We start from the raw sequence: 26,385 nt of genomic DNA, 5'->3' as shown, positions 1-26,385 counted from the left end.
CAGCACAGCATTTCTGGTGCTGCTCAATGCCAAGTGAGAAAGCTCTCTGTAACAGTGTAATTTATGCCTGGTTGTTTTGATCATTGTCTCAGCAATACTGTCACACCAGGGGTTTCATGCCTTAACGACAATAAATAGAAATATAGAAATTATTAAACAGTGATCATACAATGTCTTCTGCGCTGTCAGTTCTGGTGTGGGTGTAAGTTGAAAGGTAAGGATTTCACGCATGGATAAGCGTAGCTATAAATGGAAATACAGTGTACTATTCTATTTCGGTGGCTGTATTTTCTTACTTTATTCTTCACCCTTTAAAAGAAGTGTGAAATATCATCAAGGCAGTAACTTGTCTTCACCCTGGACAACGATGCCTTGATGTTGCCTGCTTTACAAAACTTCCTATACACACAACTGTGCCTTTTAATACTTTGGAGACTTATTATTGACATGGCAGAAGAGTTAAGTGTTCAGTGACTCCTGGATAAGGCTTATATTTAATAAAATATGGTTTGTTTATATATATTTACATGTATGATATGATTTTGTGTGCATCTCTTGGATTTGTGCCATGAGACATACTAATTCAGTGCGTAAAAAGACTCCACTTTTCCATCAGATTTGGGCACAAAGCCGGCTCCCTTACAGAAGTTATTTCAGTCTGTCGTGAAGATATGCAAAGCTCAAGTTCCCGTTCTCAATAGACAGCGACCCTCAATTCTCAAAGTCTGAAGACACTATATTTTGATGTCCTCAACTGTCTGTACTTTTGAGGGTTCAAGCAACAGTTGTAATGTTCCATGAATTTGAATGAGGCTTGGTTAAAAGGCGCACACACCCCTCCACTCTTACAGTCAGTGTGCTCCTCTAGTTTCGTGGCCCATGTATGTTGTATCTTGGAAAGAAATAGGGGGAGATGTAGATTTGACAGTCATGACAGTCTTTTTCTTTCTATACAAGGGCACTTGTTGGTATTCACAAGCTCAGTAAGAAATGTCAGAGGAATGTATTACTTTATCATTTAAAACAATTGACATTTATACTTTTTTAAATATTCAGCTTTTTTTTAACATGGGAGTCAATGGAGCGATTTGGTCATTTTTCCGCCTGTTACTACTTCTACACCATTTGTGCTGCAGAAACCATTCAACGATCAAAATGTTCAGCTCATCATACATAATTCAGCTATTATTCAACTTTTGTTCTGCTAATTTTACTTTTTAAAATAGTAAGCATTTTATGATTTCCTTTTGCCATTGAAATGAATGGAGAGAATGTTGAACTCCTCTAAAACTGCCTCCTCTTTAAAATGTAATTCCTTCAGCATACTTTCACCTAGAAACACCATTCAAACATTAAACAGCCCCTCAGCTATTAACCTGACAGTTTTTTGATATCTTCTACAGTTTTTGAATGAGATCAGTTGAAGTATCATAAAGTTTTTGGACCATTTTTCAGTTTATAATGGGTGTGTGTTGCGCCAGTTAGAGTGGGTGATGTCATCGCGAGAATGTACCAGGTTGAAATTAGTTTCAGGAGTTTTTCTCTGTAAAATGCCAAATCGCCCACGCATTTAACTCTACCAGCATAATTTATACACCAAATTGTAGGCATTTTTGTTAGCTTTCACCCAGTATGTGTCTTATTACAATCTGACTTTTTGGGGTTTTTGAATCATCTGCCTCCATGTGGTAGAAACTCCACCTAACTCCCCATTGACTGCAATGTTAAAATTGTGAGCAGTTAAGCAGATGCTTCCTTATCTTTTGGATTTAAAAAAATAAAAAACAAATCTCTTCTTAAAATGGGGTAATTTTTCCGATAAAACGAAGCGTTTGGAAACGGCAAGCATTTGTTTGGCACTAGTGAAACCCATTACCTATGAATGGGAGAGGCTTCTCCCCCAGGTGTGGAACTGTTTCCATGGTGACTGCCTGTGTGTCGCCTACATAGCTGAAAGCAGTTTACTGATTAACTGCTTTGATCTGACATTTGTTAATAAGCATGTTTTAACTGACACAGAGACACAGTCATGTTCAGATTACTTCACTGGTTCAGATTACAGTTTTTGTCAGTAAGAAGACTTTTTAGCTGTTTGGTATCAACAATTCCTTCAGCGTTTAACTACCCAGGTTTGATTCTACATGGGGGGGGGGGGGTTATCTGCCTTTTTGCACAGCTTCAGCAATTTCCTCCAGCGTTCAACTTCTTTTAGTGTTCAACTTCCTTCAGCGTTCAACTTCCTTCAGCGTTCAACTTCCTTCAGCTTTCAACTTCCTTCAGCTTTTAATTCGCAAGGTTCCACAATTCACTTCTTCAACCATTTGCATTGTTTCAGCAATATCCTTTAGCCTTCAGCTTCAAAGTTTCAATTGTCCATTTTAACAGTTTCTTTCATTAACTTCCTTCAACTTTCAACTTCCTTCATCTTTCAACTTTCTTCAGCTTTCAACTCACAAGATTCTACTTTTCATTTCTTCACCCATATTGCATTTTTCAGCAGTATCCTTTAACTTTCAGCTTCAAAGTTTTTATTCTGCATTTATGAATTTGGTTCTGCCATTTTCAATATCGTTTCAGAAAATTGCTTTGGCTTTCAAATTTGGAGGTTCTGCATTTCAACAGTTTTTTTAAGCCATGTGTAGCATTGCTTAAGCGATTATCTTCAGCTTTCAATTTTATAGTTTTGCGCCTGCATTTCTGCATTTTCTCAGACATTTTCAGCAAATACACAATAAATAAACACACAACAAATGAATTCAGGGCAATTAAAAATCATTGAAAATAATCACGCATCACACACAAGCAATGGCATTGTTCTATAAAACAGATTTATTTATTTTTTTTAATAATTGTTAACATATCGAGAGGAGATATAAAGTTAGGAATGCTTTGCAGTTCATGCCAAGCATGTGCCGCATGAAAAGAAAAGGCAGATTTTCCAAGGTCTGTTCACCCGAACTACCCGAGCTCGGCACCATGAGGAGAATTTTTTCTCATGATCTACTGTTATAGCTATTGGAGTAGTGTGTCAGCAGACTAGATATGTATTGCAGTAATTTACCCATCACAGCTTTTGCAATAAAAATTAACATATGGATTTTTCTCCAAAGACCGAGTGAAATCTATTGAACCACTTCACATACAGTGACGTGTACGGACATGTACACAATGTCCTCAACATAGATGCAGTGCTAATCATTGCAGCATAGGGACTTGATAAGTTAGTATTATAGTGTGGTGTGCAGTGCACCCAATCGTGCATGTACAGTAGCCATAGATCTATGATAGCACAAATTCAAAGGTTAAAAGAAGAAGAAAATTGAGCTGTCATTTCACATTATTAACTCATTTGGCTGCATAACAGTATTTTTTGCGCAGCACTTTGAATCAAGTGTGAACTTAGAAAGACAGAAGGCAGCTAATTTTTTGACTGAACAAGCTAATTGCTGACCACGCATGGAAACAGGTTGAGATAAGGAATCCATTACATGGTCAGCCAGTGTATCAGGGGCCGTCACAGTTATGACCAAATAATCAGCTCTTCCTATCTCATGTGCAGGAAAAGCAGTGCACCCCAACATGATGTACAGTCAGAGTAAACTAATATTGTCATATGGGAGGTGGAAAGTCAGGTGTTGATATACTGCAGCCCAAGGATGCTGTAAAGGTGTGATTAGATCAGTGGAAAGTCTCTCTTTATGTTGAATTCACATTTCTGAACATATTGAAAGTCTGGCGGTTACCATGGTTCCTTTGTGCAATGGCATTTATTACAATGTATAACAATGGTCTAGACAGTAACCACATACTGCAAAGTATAATTTCGCATTGCGCTTATAGAATGCCAGACTCTGTCTGCATTATAAAATACTGCTTGTTTTGCTGTTTTTTTTTTTTTAAAGGAATCAGACAATAATCTTCACTCTGTCTTGCTGCATTGTTGCTATAATTGGAAAATAAATGGATTTTTTTTTTTCTTTGCAATTAGATGTGGCTACTTGTTGGAGAATGACTACTGACTCAAAAATGAAAGGTGGTCAGTGTAGTTTCTGAATACATTGATATGATGTGTGCCTCCGTCTGTTAAAATGATAGAAAGACCAAAGAATAGAGGTGGGATAATGACCCTGAGCAGACAGACAGCAGAATATTGATGCCAAAATTGCAATGTGCTGCTGAATTACCAGTCACGTACCTAACCCACTACGCCTTTCGACCCACTGCAGTGTTGTGCAAAATGCTGAAGTGGTGCAGGTAAGGTGAGAAACACTGCTGAACATCAGGAAGACATTACAAAGATAGAATCCAGGAGGTCCTGCAACGCTGCAGATAGATGTGGTCATTTGTAATGCGTTCACATACAATCTGAATCCGTCAAGTTTATGATGAACAGATAGGAAGACGCCAATTATTTTAATATGGGTCTCAACATGTGGAGAGGGATGAAATGTAAGCACTGAACATGTCAGTATAAATAGATGGAACCAGATGAGGAGGCAGTGGGGGGGGGGGGGGGTGAAAGACAGAGAGTAAGGGGATTAAACTGACAAGAGCTGAATGGAAATGGAAGTGAAACCTATTTACTTCAGTTCTTGAAAAATAATGTGATGCAGCCTGACAGAAGCTGTTCTGGCACCAGGGAATTCAGCATAGGTGAAGTGGAAAAAAAGTAGTAGGCTGAGTTACGCTCTGCAAATTAATAATCCAGCAGCCTCACGCAATCCCGACGCTCCATAGCAGGCCGCCGTCAGAGGAACAAACCGGAGGCGACAGCTGGAGGCTGGAGTTGTCTTTTTTTATTGACCTCATCACACACAGAGAGTAAGAGACAGCGCTCTAGAGGCGTGGGTGTGTCAGTAGGTGTTCTGCCACGCAACTTTTTCCGCGTCGCTCTGTGATGTTCCAGCGAGAGTTTAAGGTGATTTTTCTCTCCAGGCTTTTTTTTTTTTTTTTTTTTTTTTTTTTTTTTTAATGCAACAGGGTTGCATCGTCTTGCTGTATGTCTGAAGGTGCTGACGGTTTCCATTTTCCTGAGCTGAGCCCTTGAAGTGAAGGACACAAACTCGGCAAAGGACATTTTCCACATTTCCTTCAGTAGTCCATCACTGCAGCTGTACACCCACGGCGCCTCTCTCAGTGTGTCTGTCTCCCCTCTTGCATCCATTGACAGATTGACTGATCTGAGTCTATGAAAAATCAATAGGACAACCCTATGAGTGCTCTTCACATTGATTTTTCATGGACTGTAGTTTCTGTACTAACAAGTTGCAGGGTTTTCATTGTTTGGGAAATTGTGCTTCTTCCGGCTCAACCCTGTAGACAAAAGATTGAAACAAAGTCCTCAAGGAGGATAAGGGTGCTACTTCCATAAATAATTGGAGGAGGAAAAGAGAAATGGTTTTTTTTTATGTATTTTTCATGTCAGAGTTGACAGCAGCTTGTGTACCAGTCACCTCTGAGCAGAATTGCTTTTTAAATTATGACACGACAATCATGACAACATACTGCCTTCAGGCATTAACTAAAGGCCAGCAGCACTCGAGTTGTGCATGTGCAGCCCAACATCTTTGAATACTAAACCGTGTAACATATCTGCATCTGAAGATTTCCAGTTGCAATATAATTTTTTTTTAACACTCCCCAGCATTTTCTTTTTTCATTTTCCTAATTTGCATAATGCTATACTTCACTGCCAGGGCTCTTTGTTAGATGCACTTACTGCAGTGACACGTTTGTTTCCATCGTGTCTTCGGATCCAAGGAGGGATGATCCTAGTCTATTTACTCTACCTCACTCCCAACAGCTGAAAAATTAACCTAGTTTGATCTCAGCCCTTTGCTTTCCGCTATGTTGTTTTCGTGAAACATAACATCTTCACCTGCTTCTCCCCCATAGCAAGAGGAAGAGGCCCCTTGTGGCCTCAGTTTTAGCAAAGATTCTGTTTAACAATGCATTTGAACCTGTGCTAGTCTCTCTCATACTCTCTTCATTTTTCCCCCATCTATTCTGTCTGCTGTATTCTTCTGCTCTCTATTTCTTAATCAATGAATGGTAACAGCACCATTTCATGGAGTGATGCCTATAGCTTCCTTCACCCCTGGGCTCGTCACATCATTGCCCAATAATAGCAGAGCAGGTTAACAGTATGATTACTGATATTACCAATACAAGGAGAGCCCAGTTGCAAGCAGTAAAGGATTCAACTCCCCCTTGACTACATAAATATTCAACACTGTGGTAAAGCATAGTTAAAGTCAAATTTGTACTAATTTGGTTAGCACATTTCTGCAACCAATACAGGGGTTTGAGATTTAAGAATCAGCCCAGTGGGATAAATCTCAAATTAAAAAGGCAAGGAAAGATCTGAAATATTGAATATTGCTTTCTCTCTCTCTCTCTCTCTCTCTCTCTCTCTCTCTCTCTCTCTCTCTCTCTCTCTCTCTCTATGTCTCTCTCTCTCACACACGCATACACACACTCTTCCTTACTTCTTTTTTATCTCTTGCGGTCTCACATTCGAAAGGCCATAGCTCAAAATCGTTGGTGTGTGTGTGAATTATTTTAAACACCGGCGTGTTTGTGAGTTCGAGATGCTAGAAGGATGTATCAGCGCCTCTCTTAGCAAGGTTTGGCTGAATGATGATGTACCTGTGTGTGTGTGTGTGTGTGTGTGTGTGTGTGTGTGTGTGTGTGTGTGTGTGTGTGTGTGTGGTGTTTGATAAGCCCCGTCTCCTGCTCTGCCCCTTATCTGTTTTCTGAAAATTCACACCACAGAGATAAGCTACATCAGGAATGCTTCTTTTCTACATTTTTTTTTTACATCTGCAGCAAATGCATAAGATTCATAAACTTGTAATTTTCTGGTCTAATTTAAATGTAAGCCTACTGCATTAAAACACAAGAGATACTGTGATACTCCATGTATATTCAGGCAAGGAATCAGGGGGTGATACCGTCCATGATTGAGACATCTAGGCTGTGGTCACTTGCAGAGGCAGAACTGTGTAAATATATGGTATAACCAGAGGTCAGGCATCAGTAGGGATTCTGTATTTCTGCTCGCATAGTGACACATGCCTTTTGTAGCTATTTCCTAGTTAGTTTACCACCTTCTCCATTCATCTATTCTGCTGTGATACATTTCTTTCTACTGCCTCACTTTCATTTCCCTCCTTTCTTCCATATTCCACTGTGTCCTACTCCCACAGAATAGGAATAGGTCTGGATGGACATACCATGATTTAATGTTTCTTTACCTTCAAGGTCTTTGTGCTTTCCCCAAAGCTGCTCGCATAACTCTCCTTTATTTCTATTGAAGAACATGTATTCAATAGCCCATATCAGTTTTCACGCCTTTCATGCCGCCTCTGTCTTGTTATTTCACAACTCTTGGAGCGACGGTCTTCATAGGCATTTTGTTAAATGTTTGCTTTCCAGCCACATGATTAGCCAAAAACTATTTTTTTTTTTTTGTGGCTCAGCTTTTCCCAAGACAACTAGTCTCCTGAGCTGGTGAATAGAATCAAGGCAGGCAACATCCAAAATTATTGCTAAGATGCAAACAAATAATTACCCTTCATTAGAAAACACTCAATTAGCCTCTATTTCAGAGTAAAATAATGAGCTGCTTCCACTAAGCGGAACCCCCTGAGTTTCAGCTGCAATTAGACCAAAAGATGGCAGCCCAGTGGCTCAGAAGCCACCAGCAACACAACTGTTTTAACAACCTAAGAGCAAACATCACTCCATTCCAACACACAAGAACACATTTGCTGCATACATAAGCTGTATGCAGTTAAAGAAACCACCCATTTCTGTAGAGTTCTGCATTCATATGTTTTCTGTGAATAAGCAACATGAATAAAAGGAAAGGCAACATGCACAAAAGGGAAAGCGAAAGAGAAGCAAGGACTGGTGGGCTGTGTGGTAATCAATGAGCCACTGACATTTCTATCTCAGATGTGCAACAGAAGCTACGTCTGAGTATCTTTCTACAGTTCACAGAAGCATTGTGTGTCTCACACATTTATGTGCCTACTGAAGCATTTTCCATCAAGGTTAGTGGGATTATGTAAGCTATCACAGGCTGTGAATTAAGGTGCTCTGTGTTTCGAGTTAATTACGATTATTGCTGCTGTGTCTCTAACCATATATCGACGCCAGTGTTTTTCTTTGAAAGATGGGTTTGATTGACGGCAATTCCAATAAGCCTGATTTGCCTCTATGCACTTTTCCCAAGCTTAAGGGAATACACTTAATGCGGAACTCTGTCACAGTCAATATCAGCGAAGTAGATCTTTAAGCTCCCATGCTGGAGACTTAATATTTGTATTCGGTCCCAATGCCGAATGCATACACACATGCACACATTTTTGTTTGAGTCGACTGGAATCCACACACATACTCTGATGCTCTGCAGTTTCTGCACCACCTCTCTGAATATGAGAATTATTTTGAGTCTCTGCAGAATTACAGTTTGGTGATAAGAAAAATTATATTCTATTGTGTACTTTTGTCGCCTGACACTTGAGACAACTGCAGATTTCCTGGCGCGGAACAAATTTCACGTACATTTCTCAACAGGTCCTGTGTATAATTGTATCCTCATTAGCCTGGTGAGAGTGAAAAGGAAATTTTCCCTTATTTCAAATCCGTTTGTGAAATTAGAGCATTGCCCAAACACTTGTGTGCATATACACTGCAATGTGAAATAACATTAGGTTACAGCCCAGTGAAAGCTTGCTACATTTTTCTTTTCAACACCACTGATCTGAAGCCAATCCCCTCGGGGAAATATTGACCTAACAACTGTGGCTGGAGGTGGCTGGTGACCAAGGCAGGCACCATAACATGGACCAGAACAGGGCACGGCAGAATATGGGATGTAGGAGACACACCATGACATTGCTTTCAGTCACCTTGAAGTCTTAAAACCGACTCTGACTGATAACGTCAGAGTAAATTCTCCGGAGTGTAGAGAAATACTTTGAGTATGACCTCTGAATCAGAACACCCCCCTGTAAACACTGTCCTTTCACTTTCATTGCCCAAAAGTGAGCGGTAGGTAAGAATTATTAGAGAAATATAAATCCAAACTGAAAACAGTGATGTGGTGAGTGGGCTGAATAGATGGTGAAAAAAGCAAGCGCTGGTTGATGCCTCTTTGATGCTCTACATAGCTTGAAGACTGACAGAAAGCTTTTGATAAGCGATCTTAATGTCAGTTGCACTCAAACTCAGCCAACGTCTAGACTCCCACAGCCATCTGTATCACACAAGTGCACACGCTTGTGAGCTCAAAGTTGTTCAAATTACAAGTTTGAACTACTTGACATTCACATCAGATGAACCTAATTTAGGCAAATCTCGGTTCATAAATACTGTCATTTTAAAAAAAAAAAAAGAAGAAAAAAAAGACTTCAAGTTCTTGTGGCGCAGATACAGAGATATATTTTTTCGTACTAATGAACATAATAGCACAGATGTACGAGGTTTCTGTTTTGGCATCAATGCCTGCAGACTCAGATGTACTCCTGCAAAGTCCACCAGACGAGAGGGAAGCCCATTGTGGAAGCTACAGTTGCATTCTCAGTAAATTAAACCAAAATGACCAGCTCACATGAGCCTTTCTCTCTTCTAATATGTACTGAGATAAGCCAAACTTTTAAGCCTTCAAGATAAAGCCTATAATGGCTAAAAAGCAATTTTCTGGAAGCAGCATGCCTGTGCATACATTTTTTTTTTTTTACAAAATTACTTACTTTTAAATTAAGTAACTACCAATATATGTATTATAACAAAGCAATACAATATATATATATATATTTTTTTTATTTAATTAAGTTAATGACATGTAAAAAAATGCAACCTGCAATAAGTGATCATTAAACAGTGCATGACTTTACATAACAGGTCATTTGAAATCATGTTTCTTTCCAACTTGCCGATGTCAGTCCACTTTTATCACTTTATATTTTATCTCTGCTTTTTGTTTCTACCAACTCCTGAGAGAAATAGCTGATCCCTGTATTGCTATACATTCAGCTGGAAGACCCAGTGGGGCATTAACAATACAGTGGGATTCATCAAAACTCCGCAAGGCTACTGATATTTCAGTGCCATAGATTCTAACTTGAATAAACCTCATTCAGATAAAGGATAAATGAGTCAGACAGACGAGACATTCAACTAAACAACCCCTCGGCTACCGGGGGATGGAGACGGGGAGGTGGGTGGTTAACCAGTGGGATGCATGTTTGTTATTTTTCTAACAAGGGGGATGGCAACCCCCCCTCATTCCCCCTAAAATTGCCTACTGACTATATTCAACAGCTTGTTATTGGGTCTGTCTGTTGTTTGGTGCTCAGCATGCAGCTGATTTTAATGCCTGCTCAGATACTGTTGTCATTAAGAAATATTCATGTTGACGCTCTAAAGGAGAAATAACAATTTGAAAAGGTATGTTTGTGTCACTGTGGCTGATTTGAGTCTGTGACAAATATTTCACCCAAACATTCATACACTGTGCTGCTTCTGTATGATTCTTAATGCTGCAGCCACAAGTTTTGAAAATGACTCACTATTAAAAATGTTTGATTCTCATTAAAATTCCGCTCTCAGTGGAATTCTGAATGTGGGATGAGAGACAGAAACACTGTCAACTGTGTGCATCAATTTTAGGCAGCTTTGGAGCTCAGGTCTTTCGAAGAAATAAAAAAAAGTACATTATTTTGGTCCAATTTACTACATCTAATAAAAATACATTACATGGATTACTGTCACTGAAATTTACAAGGGCATTTTTATTGGGATCTGTCTTTTCACGATCTACTACTTCTGAGACAAAACATTTCACAGAAATATACTTTAAGACAAAATAAATAGGGGATAATACATCATTCTTTGAAATCTGAAAACATTTTAAAGCCATTTATAAGTGAATCAATATTATGCCTCTATTTTCAGAATATAAATCTATCCTATTCTTATAATACATCAACATTATATTCAAATCCCATCAAGGTCTTTTATCAGCTTTTATTTAGCTTTTTCTTAGTACACATGTTGTGAAGCACATTCAGTAAAGTACAACATTCGTTCTGATTCTCACAGTGCTGTCTTATTTTTATGAAATATTTCTGAGGGATGCAATGGCCCTTTCAGTGTGATGTGCAGATTCGGATATGACCCGAGGGAAGCCTCTGGGCATGTCTTAAAAACGTAAATTTGGCACGTCTTCTCTCTGCTCTCACAGAGCTGACATGGAATGTTCTTTCAAAATGTTCTGTGAAGATAGATCATACCAAGAGCCTTGCATGTACAAGTGTGTGCTGTAAACTTACATGAAAGTGCAATCATTTTGCATTAACTATTTATAGTTTGTATCTGAAAGAGTTGCAGTATACTGTGGCGATTACTATGCAAGACTCCAATATTTGTTGGTTATATAGAGCTAAAACATTTTGTCAGTTAATTGAGTCATCAGAGGTCAGGGCCATTATTTGGTAACAGTTCATTTAAATGCCACTTGTTCTAGCTTGTCAAATGTAAGGAGATTTTATATATATATATATATATATATATATATATATATATATATATACATATATATATATATATATATATATATATATATAAGTAGTTTTTGGACTGTTGATTTGACAAAGTGTCCCTTTTCCATAATTTTACAGCATATTATCGAATAAATATTATCGAATAAATAGCTAATTAATCGAAGAAACAATTAACAACTCATAATTGACAATAGTTGTTAGTTGCTACCACAGTTCCTTGCGTTATTTTTTGGGCTACAATGCACCCCTATGTTAAAGATTTCCCTCAAGACTACACGAAGGGATAGACGACATGGTAATGGCACTGAAATTGCTAAAGTAAGGATCACATGATAGAGCTACTTTTGGCACTGCCCAGTGAAAAGTGTAACGGTGTGTGTGTGTGTGTGTCTTAAATGCAGACTCAGAGCATAATGGCAGGGTGACTAATGACCTACAGTGCTCTCAATTATTATCGCTGACACACACACACACTCACACCCCTTATGATTCACTCGAAGTTCAGGCTTTGGAGAGGCATGACTCAGCCGCACTTATGTCCAGCTACACCAATGTTTCCGTCCCCCATCTCAATTTCCCAAAGACCTGTAGACTCCTGGTCTAAATGAGGACATCAGCACTCTAGGAAATGGGTTTGTCCCACAAAAAGTCACCCCAGTGCAGCGCAAATTAGCTTTTCTGCCCTGCCGCAATCAACGAGAAAGTGGGTCTCATTAATTTTTCAGGTCACTTCTCTAATCTCATCTCAATCATGCATCAGTCAATGGCTTCTCCCTTTTCTGCTCGACGATATTTTTTACATCGGATGTGTTTAAGGTCATTTGCTGAATCGTCTAATTTATTGACAATGTCATTAAAAAGTCAGCATCAACTGAGGACCTGGCACAAAACTGTCTCGAAGACAAGTATCATGTTATGCTCACATGAATTCACCTTCCAGTTAACAGTGGACAGAACAAAACTATTCTATATTGCTTGCAAGATACTGTGGCATCCTGGGCTCAGCACCACCTAAGGCAATTGTTCAATTCAGTTTTATTTATATAGCGTATGAGAAACCTCCGACAGAACCAGACTTGTTGAGAGAGGAGAGATAGAGAGAAAAGAAGAAACTGATGGTGGTGCCAGTAACCGCAGACCAAAAACATGCAGCAAAAAACTGCAGATAATGAGATAACAAACAATAAAGAAAGACAGCATAATATAAGTAAAGTGCATTTGGTGGCATATATATATTCATGAAGAGTGAAAGAGAGAGGAGAGGAACTCAATTGAAAGTCCCCCATCAGCCGAGGCCTATAGCAACAGCACGAAGGGATGAGTAAAGCTCACCTCTGCCAACCCCCAACTATCAGCTTTGTCAAATAGGAAAGTTGTAGGCCTAATTTGAAAAGTAGAGGCGGTGTCTGCCTCCCAGACAGACCAAACAAGGAGCTTCCACAAGAGAGCTCTGCTTCCCATAAACTCTAGGAATCCCAAACAAGCCAGAATTGTAAGAGTAAATCGCTCTATTTGGAGGATATGGTACTATGAGATCTTTGAGATACTATAGCTTGGCCAATAAGAGCATTGTAAGTCAGCAGAAAATGTTGACTTCTATTCTTGTTTTTATGGAGAGACAATGAAAAGAAGCTATGTTGTAAAATGGGAGAAATGTGATCTTTCCTGCTAAATCCTGTCAACACTTGCTGCAGCAGTTTTGATCAACTGCAGGCTTTTTAAAGACTTATTGAGACATTCTGACAACAAGGAATTAACTTTGCACTGAGGCAGGGTGTTCCTGATTTTAATAATATTGCGTCGATGAAAGAAAGCAGACCTAGATTTGCTTTGTGTCATAATAAGGACATTCCTCATCAAAGAGGACTTATAGAGGTGCTGTAGTCCGAGGCAATATCATATAGAGTAACTATACAGTTACATAGAGAATATTTTCAGGTGTTTAGGGCCAAATGTAAGAACTTAAGCCTTATTAAAATTTAGAAGTCAAAAATGATAGGTCTACCAGGCCTTTGTGTCTTTAAGACATGCGTAAAATTTCACAAACTTATTTGTTTCATAGATAAATGTTAAGAGGATTGTGATTAGTTTAAAGAAAGTCAAACTAGCCAGAGCATTTTTCCCCGATACCAGAATGATATATGGTTCGAGTGCTGGTGCTGCCAGTGGAGATACATTTGGCTATCCAAGACTATATCGCTTGACTTGAACACATAAGCTTTTTTCCACTTGTCTATATGCGTTTAAATCGGCAAAGAATGTATTTTATGTTTAAATTTTTTTGTACACTTGCCACATTTTTTATCATTTCATGATTGCAAAGTGGTCTCCTTATTGATTTTTTTTTTCTACCCATAATTGCCTGCAGTATAAACTTAAGATTTTTGCATAATATGGTAATTTTAGAGTCGTCCTCACTCACTTTATATGAAAATGATCACAACAAATTACATAAAATCAAGTTTTAATTACAAATATTTGACAAATGAAGTCAAATTGGCTGGCGCTCGGACGGCAGCTTCATATCAGTGCTGCCAGACTAGGCCGCTAAGCTCCAACCTCCAGTCTGGTCGGCTTGCAGACAGCCTGCCTGCAGAATCAGCCTGCAGCCCCAGGAGAGCCTTCCATCCTGCTGCGTCTGCTCTTCTCCCTCCTCACACACATCCATCCTGCCTGGTCGGCCTGTCAAACCCTGCGCCCCCTCCCCTCTTGCCTCCCTCCGTCATCCCCTCCTCCTCATCTTCCCCCTCTCTTCCTCCGCTCCACTGGGCTTGTGAAGGTGAGCCAGTCCCCAGTGGCACCACCGTACAGATTGCATTGCTTCCTCCTCAAATGGAGGCTGTTCTCTGGTGAATACCCGTGCAAAGAGTGGCTGGGCTGCTCCTCATCCTCCTCTTCCTCCACCTTTTGTTTGGTTATTTTTGTCCCTACCACACTCTTATCTGTGTCCTTAATAAGTAGTCTCTATCTTTCTCTCAGGTCAACCGTCCTTGACATAACAAGGGGGAGGCTCTGGCTGCTCTGTGTGTCACTTAAGAGCAAGGCTGACAAAAAGAAAGCACCCCCTGAGGTTTTAGGCCAGTTTTGTGACAGCTGTCACACAATCTCTTGTCCTTAAAAGCTCTTTTATGAGCAGGACGTGCAGGGAACAGTGACAGCAGTACGAGGAATGCTTCAGAATAGCTCTGAAGTGACTGTACCTCTGATGGAGGCGTCTAATTTTTTATGTCCATCTGCAGTTTTGTAATGGATGTCTTTAGGCTGGTTCACTTCTGTGTGTCTGACATGTTTTCCAATCTGCAGAGAGTCGAGGTTTCTTCACCTCACTCCCAGGTTGGATTCTATTACTCTGCTTGTTTGTTGCTGTGTGGAATAGGCAGGTTCTTTTGTTGTTTCTTCTGAAAAGCTGAGATAAGATCCTGTTCATATCCTTCAAAGGTTTCTAAAACTGTCCTGGCTTGTGGAATTTTAACACATCATTTAAATATCAATACAACACAGATGTCAAAGACATAAAACGGTAAATCTCATGTGCCTTTGTGTGGTATGTTATGGGTGTTCAGTGAAGTAATGGTTTTAACTGTGATCATTTAAACAGATGCTTACATCATTATAAACATAGGAATAACAGATACTCATTTAGTTTTGAATATGGACAGAAAATGCTATTTGATGTTCAGCTGGACATGTGTGTTTCCAGCTCTTTTCATTTTTCACAACCTGCACCTTGGCTTTGTGAACGTGAATGCCTTGGTGAGCACCGAGTGTTATCTGGCCATCCTGCTGCTGCAGGTGAACTCATTGCCTTTCCCTTTCTGTTTGTGCAGGTTTTTGGAGATTATTATCACTTCAGGCACCATGCTGTAGAAAAAAGGGCTTTGTCTGGCCACAAGGGGATGCACGTCAGACTGCGAAAAGAACCACAGGTAAGACTGTTGTCAGCTCTCACACACCTCATTGTAGCACAATGCTGGCAACAAAAGGCCAAAAAGACAGATTGGATTACACACAGAGAGCATGTACTGTATATCACAAGAGAAAAAGGATGCCAGCATCAATGACAGCATGTCCAACTCCGTATTCTTTGCAGTCCACACTCGTCCTTCCATCTGTCCCCCTGACCCAATCCAAGGAACCACATAGCTGTAAATATGCAAAATAGATGCACCCAACCAACACAACAGCTGGGAGTGCCTCTATGATTGCTCTTGCTTTTCTTCCAGGCTTTTCACATCATTATTTGCACCTATGTTAACTAGAGAGGAAAATTGGCATTAATCAGTCTAACATTCAAAAACTGGAACATGTTCTACACCCTAAGTGCCATTTTCATTTGGACATCTGGTTACAGATTTGCACACGGACCAAACACCAAATTAGAATTGGCATGCGATAACTGTGAAAAATCGCACTTTCTGTGAATACCAGATGTAGTTCAGTCAGCACAGAAGTTCCAATATAAAAGAAGTTTTTTTCTTGGCAAAGATTAAGAGACAAACTGTCTCTCTTTGTACTGTTCCTGTTCCTAGAGAGAGGTCTGGTGATATCCAATCAAAAAAGTCTGTGTTTAAATTACATTTCTCAAATTCAGGTGACGTTTTTAAAAAAATTTATAGAGTCATTTTGAAAATGACACCGGAGACCACCAGAGCCAAACCTTTTCTTGTGTGATCAAGTTCATCCACTGGCGAGGAACACATTTGTTTGTTCGTTAGAAAACACTCTTTACACCGATTCACATTGTAAACATTACACTTGAATCTTTATTATAGCTGCATATATATCTCCAGCGTCCAGATGTCATGTTAACCATAGAGAAAATAATACGTGATAGAACACCAGACATGATCTTTAAAAAGACATTTGCTTGTGCATAAAATTAGATGTGAAATGTATAGATTATTACACCCTTGTCTTGTGAAGGCAGCAGGAAATTTGCAATTACCACATGCCTGTATGAAAAATTTAATTTGATCCTCTATCAAAAGCTCTTGTTATTTGAGTTGTATTATTTAATAAGCAATGCATGAGATTTTCTAGTAAAAAAAAAAAAAAGCAAATACACTTGTCAAATGTTCTTTATACTTTTTGCATTTGCGTGTGGTGTCAAAAGCTGGATAAATATAAAGGTTAATAGGATATATATGTGAGTCCAAGAATGTCAAACCTTTTTCAAGCTGTGTTCATGGCCTTTCCCCTTTTTATTCAGACCTGAGCTGCTGAGGGAGGAAATGTTTCAGACCTGAGTGGGCAAAATGTCACACAGGTCCTAATAACAAGAATAGGCGTACTCCCCAAACCTCACAGTGAATAGCTTTCTTTGTCATCTAGAACACAATGTAGAAAATAGTCAGTTTGACAGTGTGAGAACTGTGGAACATGGATTTTGAAAAGAGGCACTGCTGTTGGTTTTTCAATTACAGTGATTTGACGTTTTGAATGCCAAAACCAAAACGTTCTTTACTTCCATTGTATGGGAGTGTGAATCATCAGTGGCAGGAAATCTTAAAACCTGTTTTAGTTAAATCAAATCCCTTTGCATGGCAAGATATAGTACCAATATGGGTAAAAGTCAAAATATCTTTCTGTATGATTTGGATAATCTGACCACGGTACAACCCACTGTCACAACCACCTAACTGCTATGTTGAAGCCTCAAGTCTGACATTTTGGCCGAAATAATGTTGGTGTTTTGGAGCCACAGGTGACCATATTTGGATGAGCTGGAGAGGAGCAAGGGGGAGGATCTGACTGATAACTCGAGGATGCTATTTTCCACCTAGCTATATTGACAACCTGACTACACCCTTGGCATGTCAGTCACACCAGACATGCCCCCAAACATACCTCTCTTTGAGTCCTAATATCAAATTGCCACATTTTTTTTCAGATGGACCACCAGTACACTAATCAGGAGTGAATTTAACAAAAAGCACCATAAAGCTTTGTGGAAAAAAATTATTAACTCCGTTTTTCATGAAAGAAGTTGACACTTTTTGAATTGGAGTCTTTTGGAGCTCGAGGTTCTTGGAACGAGCCCCTGATAACTCTCACTGGTATTTCACTTTTCAGGCCCACATGCTGCATCCATTTTTATATACTGTTTATGAATCTGACCTTTTAAATCTGCCATACATAATGTTGAAATGGTAAAAAATCTATTAAATCAATCCACTCCTTAAAGATTTTCGCCACTCAGAGCCAAACTTATTGGCAAGCTGGAAAAGTTAAATAGCTGTTAACCCAGGGAGCAGCAGCATAAGTAGGTTTGGACACATCTGCTTGAGCTACCCTCTGTTTTCGGTGTTACCTCCACTCAGAAACACAGTGCTGCCATGTTCACATAGGAAACAAGGCTTGTAGAAGTAGTAATTGCTGCTGTAAAGCATTTTAAGAGGTATCTAACCGGTGCTAAAAAGGAGACAGTTATGACGTGAGAACAGACTGTGGCTATCTGTAGCAAGGTAGATCTGTCAAGTTTTGAGCCCCAAGACAGCTCTGTGGCTTTCTTTGAACGTAAGTTGAGCTGGCTGAAGAAAGGACTGATGTGGTCTGACAACCGCCAAGGCCTCAAGACATCATTAGTGATATATGGGTACATTCGATGAAGCCACTATTGTCAGGGGTCAGCCTGAATGGGCATTAACAACTCTCTGAGAACATATGGGCTTGTAGGTTTCTGACTGGATGCTGGGAGAGTACTCGGGCTCTCAAATGATTCCGAGATTTGTTTTGAGACCTCAAAACATCTGCAATAAATGAGTTTTAGTATGAGCGGTGACAAAGGAAGGGATTTTGTCTTTGTTGCTGAAGAGGATTTAATGATGTGCAATACTGGATTTTAGGTAGGTATGGCAACAGTTACGGACAAAATGCAGAATGGACTGAGCAACATTACAACACAAATGAGAAACGGTCTTTTGAAAGTTGATGTGCTCCTAATAAGTGTCTGGCAAGGACCAAAAATGAATCAGCAAGATGGACACTGACGCTTACTTTGTGTTTGGTAAGCCATTTGGCAACACCAAATGAGAGTGGAAGCATCTGGAAAGGTAATACTGGAAAGGTAACAGCAGAGCTGCGGAAATAAAGCATCATCTAGTATGAAGACATTTTTGACGAGAGAGATTCCACCTCAAAGGTTCATTTCAGTCAGAAGGTCAGAGGTTCAAGTTGCCGCTTGAACCTCTAGCTACTTAGGGCATCGGGTTTCTGGCTGAAGAAGAACAGTTTGTCCCGAGGTTACCCACCCACACAACCAGAAACAGAGCAAACCTCATGCACAGCATGACCACTGCCAAAAAAAAACAACCTCACCATGCGTGAGTGGGATTGCGTTCATGTGTTTATTTAAGTGCATTTGTATATTCATATGATAGTATCTGATTCCTGGTACAAAAAAAGAAAGCAAAATGTTATGCTTCACCTCATTGAAAGGAAAAAGCTTTAGGGGGCAATGAAAACACAATGGTTGGATTGGGATTAGTCTATGCTGAGCTCTGAGCTGGTTACAGTGTTTCTTCTTTACCTCCATTGTCTCTTTTCCTCTGCTCCATGGTACGAACATGTCGCTTATCAGCATCCCCTTTTGAATAATCCCACTGTGGCATGATGACATTGGCAGCAGCATAAGCTTTTTCCATTATGCTTGCTAGGGTTGTTTTCTCCTCTCCACACCCCACATCTTTTCTATGAGGGAAAGAATCGATTTGTTTTGGGATGGCTGCTGGTTTTGTATAAACAGCAGTATAGGACAGCTTACTGCATAACGTGTTTTGGAGAGAATTTACAATACATACCCCCCCTCCTCCCTCCCTCCCCCAACCACCTCCTTCACACCTCCCCTCCTTTCTCTTGCAGTTTCGCTACAGAGTTTGTCTCTGGCTGTATTTGTAAATGCTGCATGAAGCCGTACTGGTTAATGTGTTATTGTCAACAAATCCTATGGAGAGATCAAAACCAATACATTAGTTATCCTCTCAGTACTGCCTGACCTACCAAGCTTGTTTGTGGATTTCAGCCTCAAGTCCACTCATGCCCACTGACGTAAATGTTTAACTGTGAGTCACAAGAAATAATGTATTTGTTGGAGACCATGACGGACTATTTTCAGCAGAGAGAGTAATTCTTCCAGCTCAAATTGTTTTTATGTTTCCATGTCCGCAACAGCCATGGCCAGACTCATTTTTTCGACTTGCCTGTCTCCATCTTGTGAAAACCATATCTCAGCAATACCCCGAGTGATTTTCTTCAGAATTTGGCACAAATGTTCACTTGGACTTAAGAATGAACTGATTAGAATTTGCTGGTCAAAAGTCAGTGACCTCGCGAAACAGGTTTGTTGCCCTAACTCGAGACTTCATATGTTAATTATGATTAAGATTTCACACAAATGTCTAATAGGATCAAATTATGACAAATATGTCCAAAAGATCAATTTAATTGTAGCATCATAATGGTTTAAAAAAAAAAACTAAACTTTTGTCGCCATTATTTAAGCCATAACTGTAGAACAGGAGGGGAGATTGTGACCAAATTTAACATTTGATCAGATACTGCATTGGTGACACTAATCCTGGGTGTCCACCTTGAAACTGTGGTGACTGTATGGACATTCCGTGCTGTCAGGCTGAAGATGTGTGTGAGGCATCCATGTTTTTTGTAGCTTTTTTTGCAGCGACATTCATATTTGAAGTATTTGAACTGTCATCGCTACAAATGAGTCCCTTATCAGAATCACATTTATTGGCCAAATTCCTTCAAAGTGTTCCCTACATATATGATATGGGTCTGGACAGACATGGAGGTAAACTGCAACTTTACTGGTCGGCGGAGGACTTCGTGTTCCATAAATTCAGACAACAGGTTTGCACGGTGCAATATTTTTACAGCTTTTTTAGATATTGCTGAGTTTGTGATAGGAACCAGAGTTGTAGCTGTTGGTCTATTTGCCACTCTTCATTTTTTATATTTTGTATTTATATATTTATATTTTGTATTATTATAAGGCATGTAAATGTAAATACATCTGCCAGTACCAGTGTGGTAAAGTCACTGTGTAGCATGATCTTTTGTGTGATGTTATAAACCATGTTGATCGCAGAAAGAATCATGTTATTATTTTAGAATTAAATGATAGTTTTGAACCATAACAAGCATTTGTTTGTTTAGGATTCCGTATCAAGATGAATATGAAGTTACCTGCTGAATTTCAAATTAAAACATTTCCTGTGAAGTTTTCTGGTGAACAGACTAGCTGGGTTTACATTCAATGTGTCCTCCAGGTCCAACAGACACGTTGAGTGTCCTTTCTCATTAGTGGTACTAAATGCATATTGTTATAATCATCAATATTAATGAATATATGATAATTGTGATTTGGGGTTCGAAGACCGAGCCTTACTTGTTAGTAGGATTAATTCATTGTTGGGTTTTGTCTTTTCATGTTCATGAAAACTAAGAAAAATTGGGAACGTCAAAAAATGATCCCTTAACCTAGCTTCTTTCTCTGTATACTATGGAAACAGAGTTGTAGATCAAAGCACGGGGCGCCATTCTTCCAGTCTCATCGAATAAAAAAAATAATACCCACATGGCTTCTGTGTAGTCATCAGACAGGAAAGCCCTCAGGACACTGTGCGAGACACGGAACAAATACTTTATTGCTCGTGCAAATTACAATCCTGGCCCACTTGAAGACCTCGTCTTGTTTCATGATTGCCTCTTTTGTGTTTGTCTCGTCTTTATGTATGTTCCGAACCTCAAGGTGGTGCTTATTTGTCTGTATTTAAATGATCATAGATTACTCTATCTTTTCGCAAGAAATGGATCACACCTTGTTTTTCCTAGTACATAAGAGTAGGCGATGTTGCTGAAATGTTCCACAAAATATTCCACAGTTTGCAATAATTATAAATATTACGCTACAATAATTGTATTTGGTGTCAGTTTCCTCAAGATGATTTTATATGAGTAAGTTGAGTGTGCTAATGTTTAATCATTCGCCATAATTAACTGTATAAATGAAACACTGTATAACCTACAATTGATGGTCGTATCCAGATTATCATCTGATTCATATATTGGTTGTAATTTTGCTCTGTTAATAATGTATTGGGCAGCAGTGCAGTGAGGTCAGTTATGTGCCGTTATAAATATAATGAAATGAGATAAATGTTTAATTAGTCTAGGGTCATTCGAATAAGGTTAATGGCTTTATTCTCGAAGGCAAAGTTTTCAATTGGATTTGGAGCTACAGAACCCTGTGCAGCTGTACTGAAACCATTTACATTCAGACCATGCTCTTCATAGAAGCATGTAATCATGAAATCAAGCAAGCAGAGAAGCCTCACCACTACAAACAACACTCACAGCGCCATGGGAAGCAAAAAACTATTGAAAATAACTGAAATACTCAAATAACTATAGTTGTACTCCGACAAAGGAAATTCACAACTTTAGACACACTTCACTTCAGGCTTTTTCATACATAAATGGAGGCAGTTTCAGCTTTGTCACTGTAAACAAGAATTCAGAAGAGGATTAATTTTGACCCAAATATTGCACACCAGCGTTTGCCTAAACTGCTGCAGTTTCTTGCTGAAGATAAGCGTCTCTCTAAGCTCACTCTAATGTGTGCACTGTGCTACAATGCTACATTTCAACTTCATTTTTTAACATAATTTTGAATGTGTTGGACCTTAATTAAGTTATAAAAGAAGAACCACAAATTCAAACCAAATGTGGCAAAAATCAACAGGACAGTTCCTTCACCCTACATCCACCTTTCTCTGGTTCCCCTCTTTCAGCTTCACTCTTTGTTCTTGAATCATACATATCTTGAGATAAATTATTTATATAAAAATCATTGTATTCTCAAGACATAATCCTTCTCATCGAGGATATAAAGTCACATACCTCTGCATTTGCAAGAAAGTACTGTATTCACTGGTGTCTTCCTTACTGCAACTAACGACTTTAACTTTGATTGTGCTTTAAAACCTCACTCCTAACAAACAAGATGTTTTCTTTGTAAATGAGAAGTTGAAAGGTGTCTGTTGTGGAGGTATGTTTTTGACCACAGTTTTGAGGAGGTGTTTCTTATTAAACTTACAAAACGACAACCATTTATCTGATTTTGTTTCACAGTTTTGATATGAAATGCTGAAATGTTGTCGGCACAGTGAAATGTATCAAATTTTACCAAGTGTCTTCAAGCATTCTCACTGCTGTCAGTCATGTTCAGAGAGAAAATACCCGTCAAACTGTACAGATACAGGCATAAAAACTGGAAGTGGACAGACATTAGATATTTTCTTTTGTCTGTCGAGAATGTGTGGAATTGATATTTTCAATTTAGGAGGCAAAACTATAAAATTACATTTTCCAGTGTAATGTTGGCAGTGCTTGTCACTCTACCTTACCGAGCCTGTGCATATCCCAGCAGCCCTGCAACTTCAAAGGCTGATACTCTGGCGCGCTGCACAGGAGCCACTCTCCCTCTGCATCAGAGCAATGAAATAAATTAGATTTTCTTCACATCTCTGCTTCTCTTTCTATTTATTACTTTTTGAACACAGCTGGTACCATGTTTTTCCACGTCTTCAGTCTGTGGGACATTGCAACAATTTCTGAAATGAGAACATTAGCACTGACACAATATCACGTAAGGATAGCTGTGTAACCTGTGAATTTTCTCTTTACGTGTGGGTTTGTGTGTACGCTGTGTGTGTCTGTGTGTGTCTGTGTGTGCGTCTGGATTCCCCAGGTGCTGTGGGCAGAGCAGCAGCTGGTAAGAAAAAGGAAGAAGAGGGATATCTATGAAGACCCAACGGACCCCGATTTCCCCCAACAGTGGTACCTGGTGTGTAATGGTCTCTTATCTTTATACAGTAGCTTAGATTTCATTAGTCTGTCATTACGACTGGTATGTTAACAATGTCAAACATTCAGTACATGTACTATAATAGTTCTGAAATAGCATGCATGATGAAATTTGTAGTAGTATGCTTGTGGTTGTATAGAAGGGACATCTGTGTAACATTATCAACAAAGAAATAAAATAGGTGCACAGTCAGTAGACATATAATGATTTTATATCTTTTTGTGCCACTTAAGGTTTTAAAGCTTCAGAAATGATCCTTCTCTGCAGTTTACAAAGCTGATTTAAAGATGTATTCATTATTGCAGAAGACAGAACATATTAATTTGCTCATGGTCAGTCAGATAATCACAAATTTAATTTCTGTGTTTTGAGCCAAGGCTTAGTTCTGTAATCTTTACCACCAACCCAAGGTTTTCCGAGTCAAATGTATAATGCATCCTGGGATGTTGTGTTGAATGGAAAATTATATGTCTAGGCTAGATCCACTACTGAACTGTATCACCTGTGAAACATTGATAGCAAATGGTCCTGGCACCATGTCTGTTTCATTTTTCCAGAGATGCTTCTATTTACCGTAATCTCCCCCTTTTCTTTTTTCTTAATGTGCACAAAACCTCTGTCACTGCAACGGATTAATGACAACACTGACTACTCCAGACTTAAACCACCAATGAATAAAAGTAGTGAAACCACCTCTGCCATTCAGCATTAGACCTCTAATCATATGAGGACTTAAACCCTTTTTCTCATGTTTAAAGTATTCTACACAGCTCTTTCTTGAAGAAAACGAAGCTGGTTAAGCTCAAATATCTCTAGTGCTGACGCTTCGTCTTGTTACCACGACCAATTTTCTGGAATTCAGAGTTCTTTTATGTTGGTTTGTTTGGGTGCACGGCACCATCAGTTTGCACCAAACATTTACTTAAAATTGGTATTGTGCCAGTTGAATATATATCCAGGAATTTAAGATACTTACCTATGCATCCTGTCACAGAAATGCAGATGCAGGAGTTGTCACCTGTGGAGAGAAATCAGCAGGATACATAAAGGGGAGCAGAGGAGGTTCTCTTTGATGTCTTTCTGTTCCCCCCCCCCCCCCCCCCCAATTCCTCTGTGTTCATCTGTAACCATCTCTGTTACCTCTAGCGCTCGCTCCTCTTCATACTTCTCACAGCACAAATGTTTCCGTTATTCATCCAACTCACGCTTTACCACCCCGTATCGCCTATTTGTCTCCCTTCCGCACATCTCAAATGCACGCTGATTGATATTTCTTCTGCATCAAAGGCAAATACCCTCACCAAGATTTCTGACCTGCAACAAGTTGTTTGTCTCTTTTGTTGACAGCGTAACAGCAGTAGGAGGCTCACACTGGGCAGCTCACACTGAGGAAGCAGACATGTCGTAGTGATGCATTGAAATTGGTTTTTAAGTGTTCACGACCACCTCTGATCTTCCCTTCTCTGTCTCGGTGTATAGTTTTGTATCAAGCACGGATGTGTGTTTTATCAGTGTGCTATGCGGCAAGTGAAAGGTCTGCAGATGATTTAAGGTGTTACCTCGCTGATAGTCCTTGTCTGTGGTTTGTCTAGGAAGTGTCAGTCACAGCAGATTGACAGCTGAACAAATGTTTTATGTCTCTTCCAGTCTGCTCCAACACATCAAGACCTGAATACAAAAGCAGCCTGGGCTCAAGGCTACACAGGAAGAGGGGTTGTGGTGACCATCCTGGATGATGGCATTGAGAAGGACCATCCTGACCTTATCAGCAATTATGTAAGTCAAAAATACAAAATAGTAAAAGATAGGAGCGGGCAAGGGATCAAATGTTTTCTTCCAAAGCATACAGTGAAACCAGCACACAAGATGGCTTTGTTCTTACTGCAGATGAAAAGAGAGAAGGGAAATGTTTCTTCATGCAATTTTATAGCTTAGATTCCACTTCTGGCCTTAATGGTTGTTTTGTTAATTATGAATATGATCCACTCGTCTTAATGGAGATTTATTGTATATGCTAGCATTTGAGTGCCTTATTTGTAACAGTAAATATTATGGCCAATGAAACACTGTTAAATGTTTACATCTTTTAAAATAAATGACAAAAATGTTATTTATTTGCTTTTCTTTCATTTTCTCTGCTTAATCTTAAACACATTAATCCCAAAACCAAGGTACATCCCAAACAGTAAATGTAGTGTATCATACAAAGTAGCCTCCTTTACAATATTTACAGTTACAGAAATTTTTCAGAGAAGAAATTAAATTAAATGAGCGCTTGAGGAGAAATTTAAAATGACTTTATTGATGTGCTAAACTTTTTCATATCCGTTTTAGGACCCGGGGGCCAGCTATGACGTTAATGATGGAGATGCCGACCCTCAGCCAAGATACACGCAGCGAAATGAGAACAGGTAATATGACAAACACACATGATTCATTTCATTGCGAGCACGCAAAAGCACATTTATAATCTGACAAATAACTACGGATGTCCTTTTTTACTTAGCACAAGCTTCGCATAAACATTTGTTGACTGGGAAGAGCACTGGTAACAAAGAAGGTCAATACAGCTTTTGGTTTTGTGCTCCTGCCTGAAGCATTTACATTTAGAAAGCAATTATATAAGTTTAGCACTGGTGTAGTCTTTGCAAAGTCTTGAAAGATTGCTCCCTTTTTTTCTTGCTTCAGTACACAAGCCAAGCTGCTGGAGCAGCATTTCAAGGTCCAGCCCATAACAGCCCTTTAGCCACACTAGCACTTATTTGTTGCTAATACAATACTTGTTTACTTGCCCCTAGTGATTCATGCTCTCCCCCGCCAGTCTTTGGTGATCACATTAAAACATGTTTTCTCCAATTTAATGATGGAGCACTAAGGCTCCAGCACGGATGAATCCTAAAAATCCATCCCCTCCCTTCTTGCCGTCTC

The 26,385-nt window shown here is 39.3% G+C and overlaps 1 protein-coding gene across 3 annotated transcripts in view; it reads left to right on the top strand.

Moving 5' to 3' along the window:
• Positions 1-26,385, top strand: part of furinb (furin (paired basic amino acid cleaving enzyme) b) — a 79,722-nt gene that overhangs the window by 24,824 nt on the left and 28,513 nt on the right. For all 3 annotated transcript variants that reach the window (XM_069162995.1, XM_069162993.1, XM_069162994.1), the window contains 4 exons: positions 15,401-15,499; positions 23,341-23,436; positions 25,105-25,233; positions 25,792-25,868. In XM_069162995.1, coding sequence (XP_069019096.1) covers positions 15,470-15,499; positions 23,341-23,436; positions 25,105-25,233; positions 25,792-25,868 — 332 coding nt within the window. In that variant the 5' untranslated portion in view covers positions 15,401-15,469. The remainder of the gene's footprint in view (positions 1-15,400; positions 15,500-23,340; positions 23,437-25,104; positions 25,234-25,791; positions 25,869-26,385) is intronic.

This window comes from Embiotoca jacksoni, unplaced genomic scaffold (assembly GCF_022577435.1).
Source record: "Embiotoca jacksoni isolate LCO1_2020_lvr unplaced genomic scaffold, fEmbJac1.0.p SCAF_3, whole genome shotgun sequence".
NCBI lineage: Eukaryota > Metazoa > Chordata > Actinopteri > Embiotocidae > Embiotoca > Embiotoca jacksoni.
The sequence above is the reverse complement of the archived record's forward strand: the minus strand, read 5'-3'. Positions and strand labels throughout refer to the sequence as shown.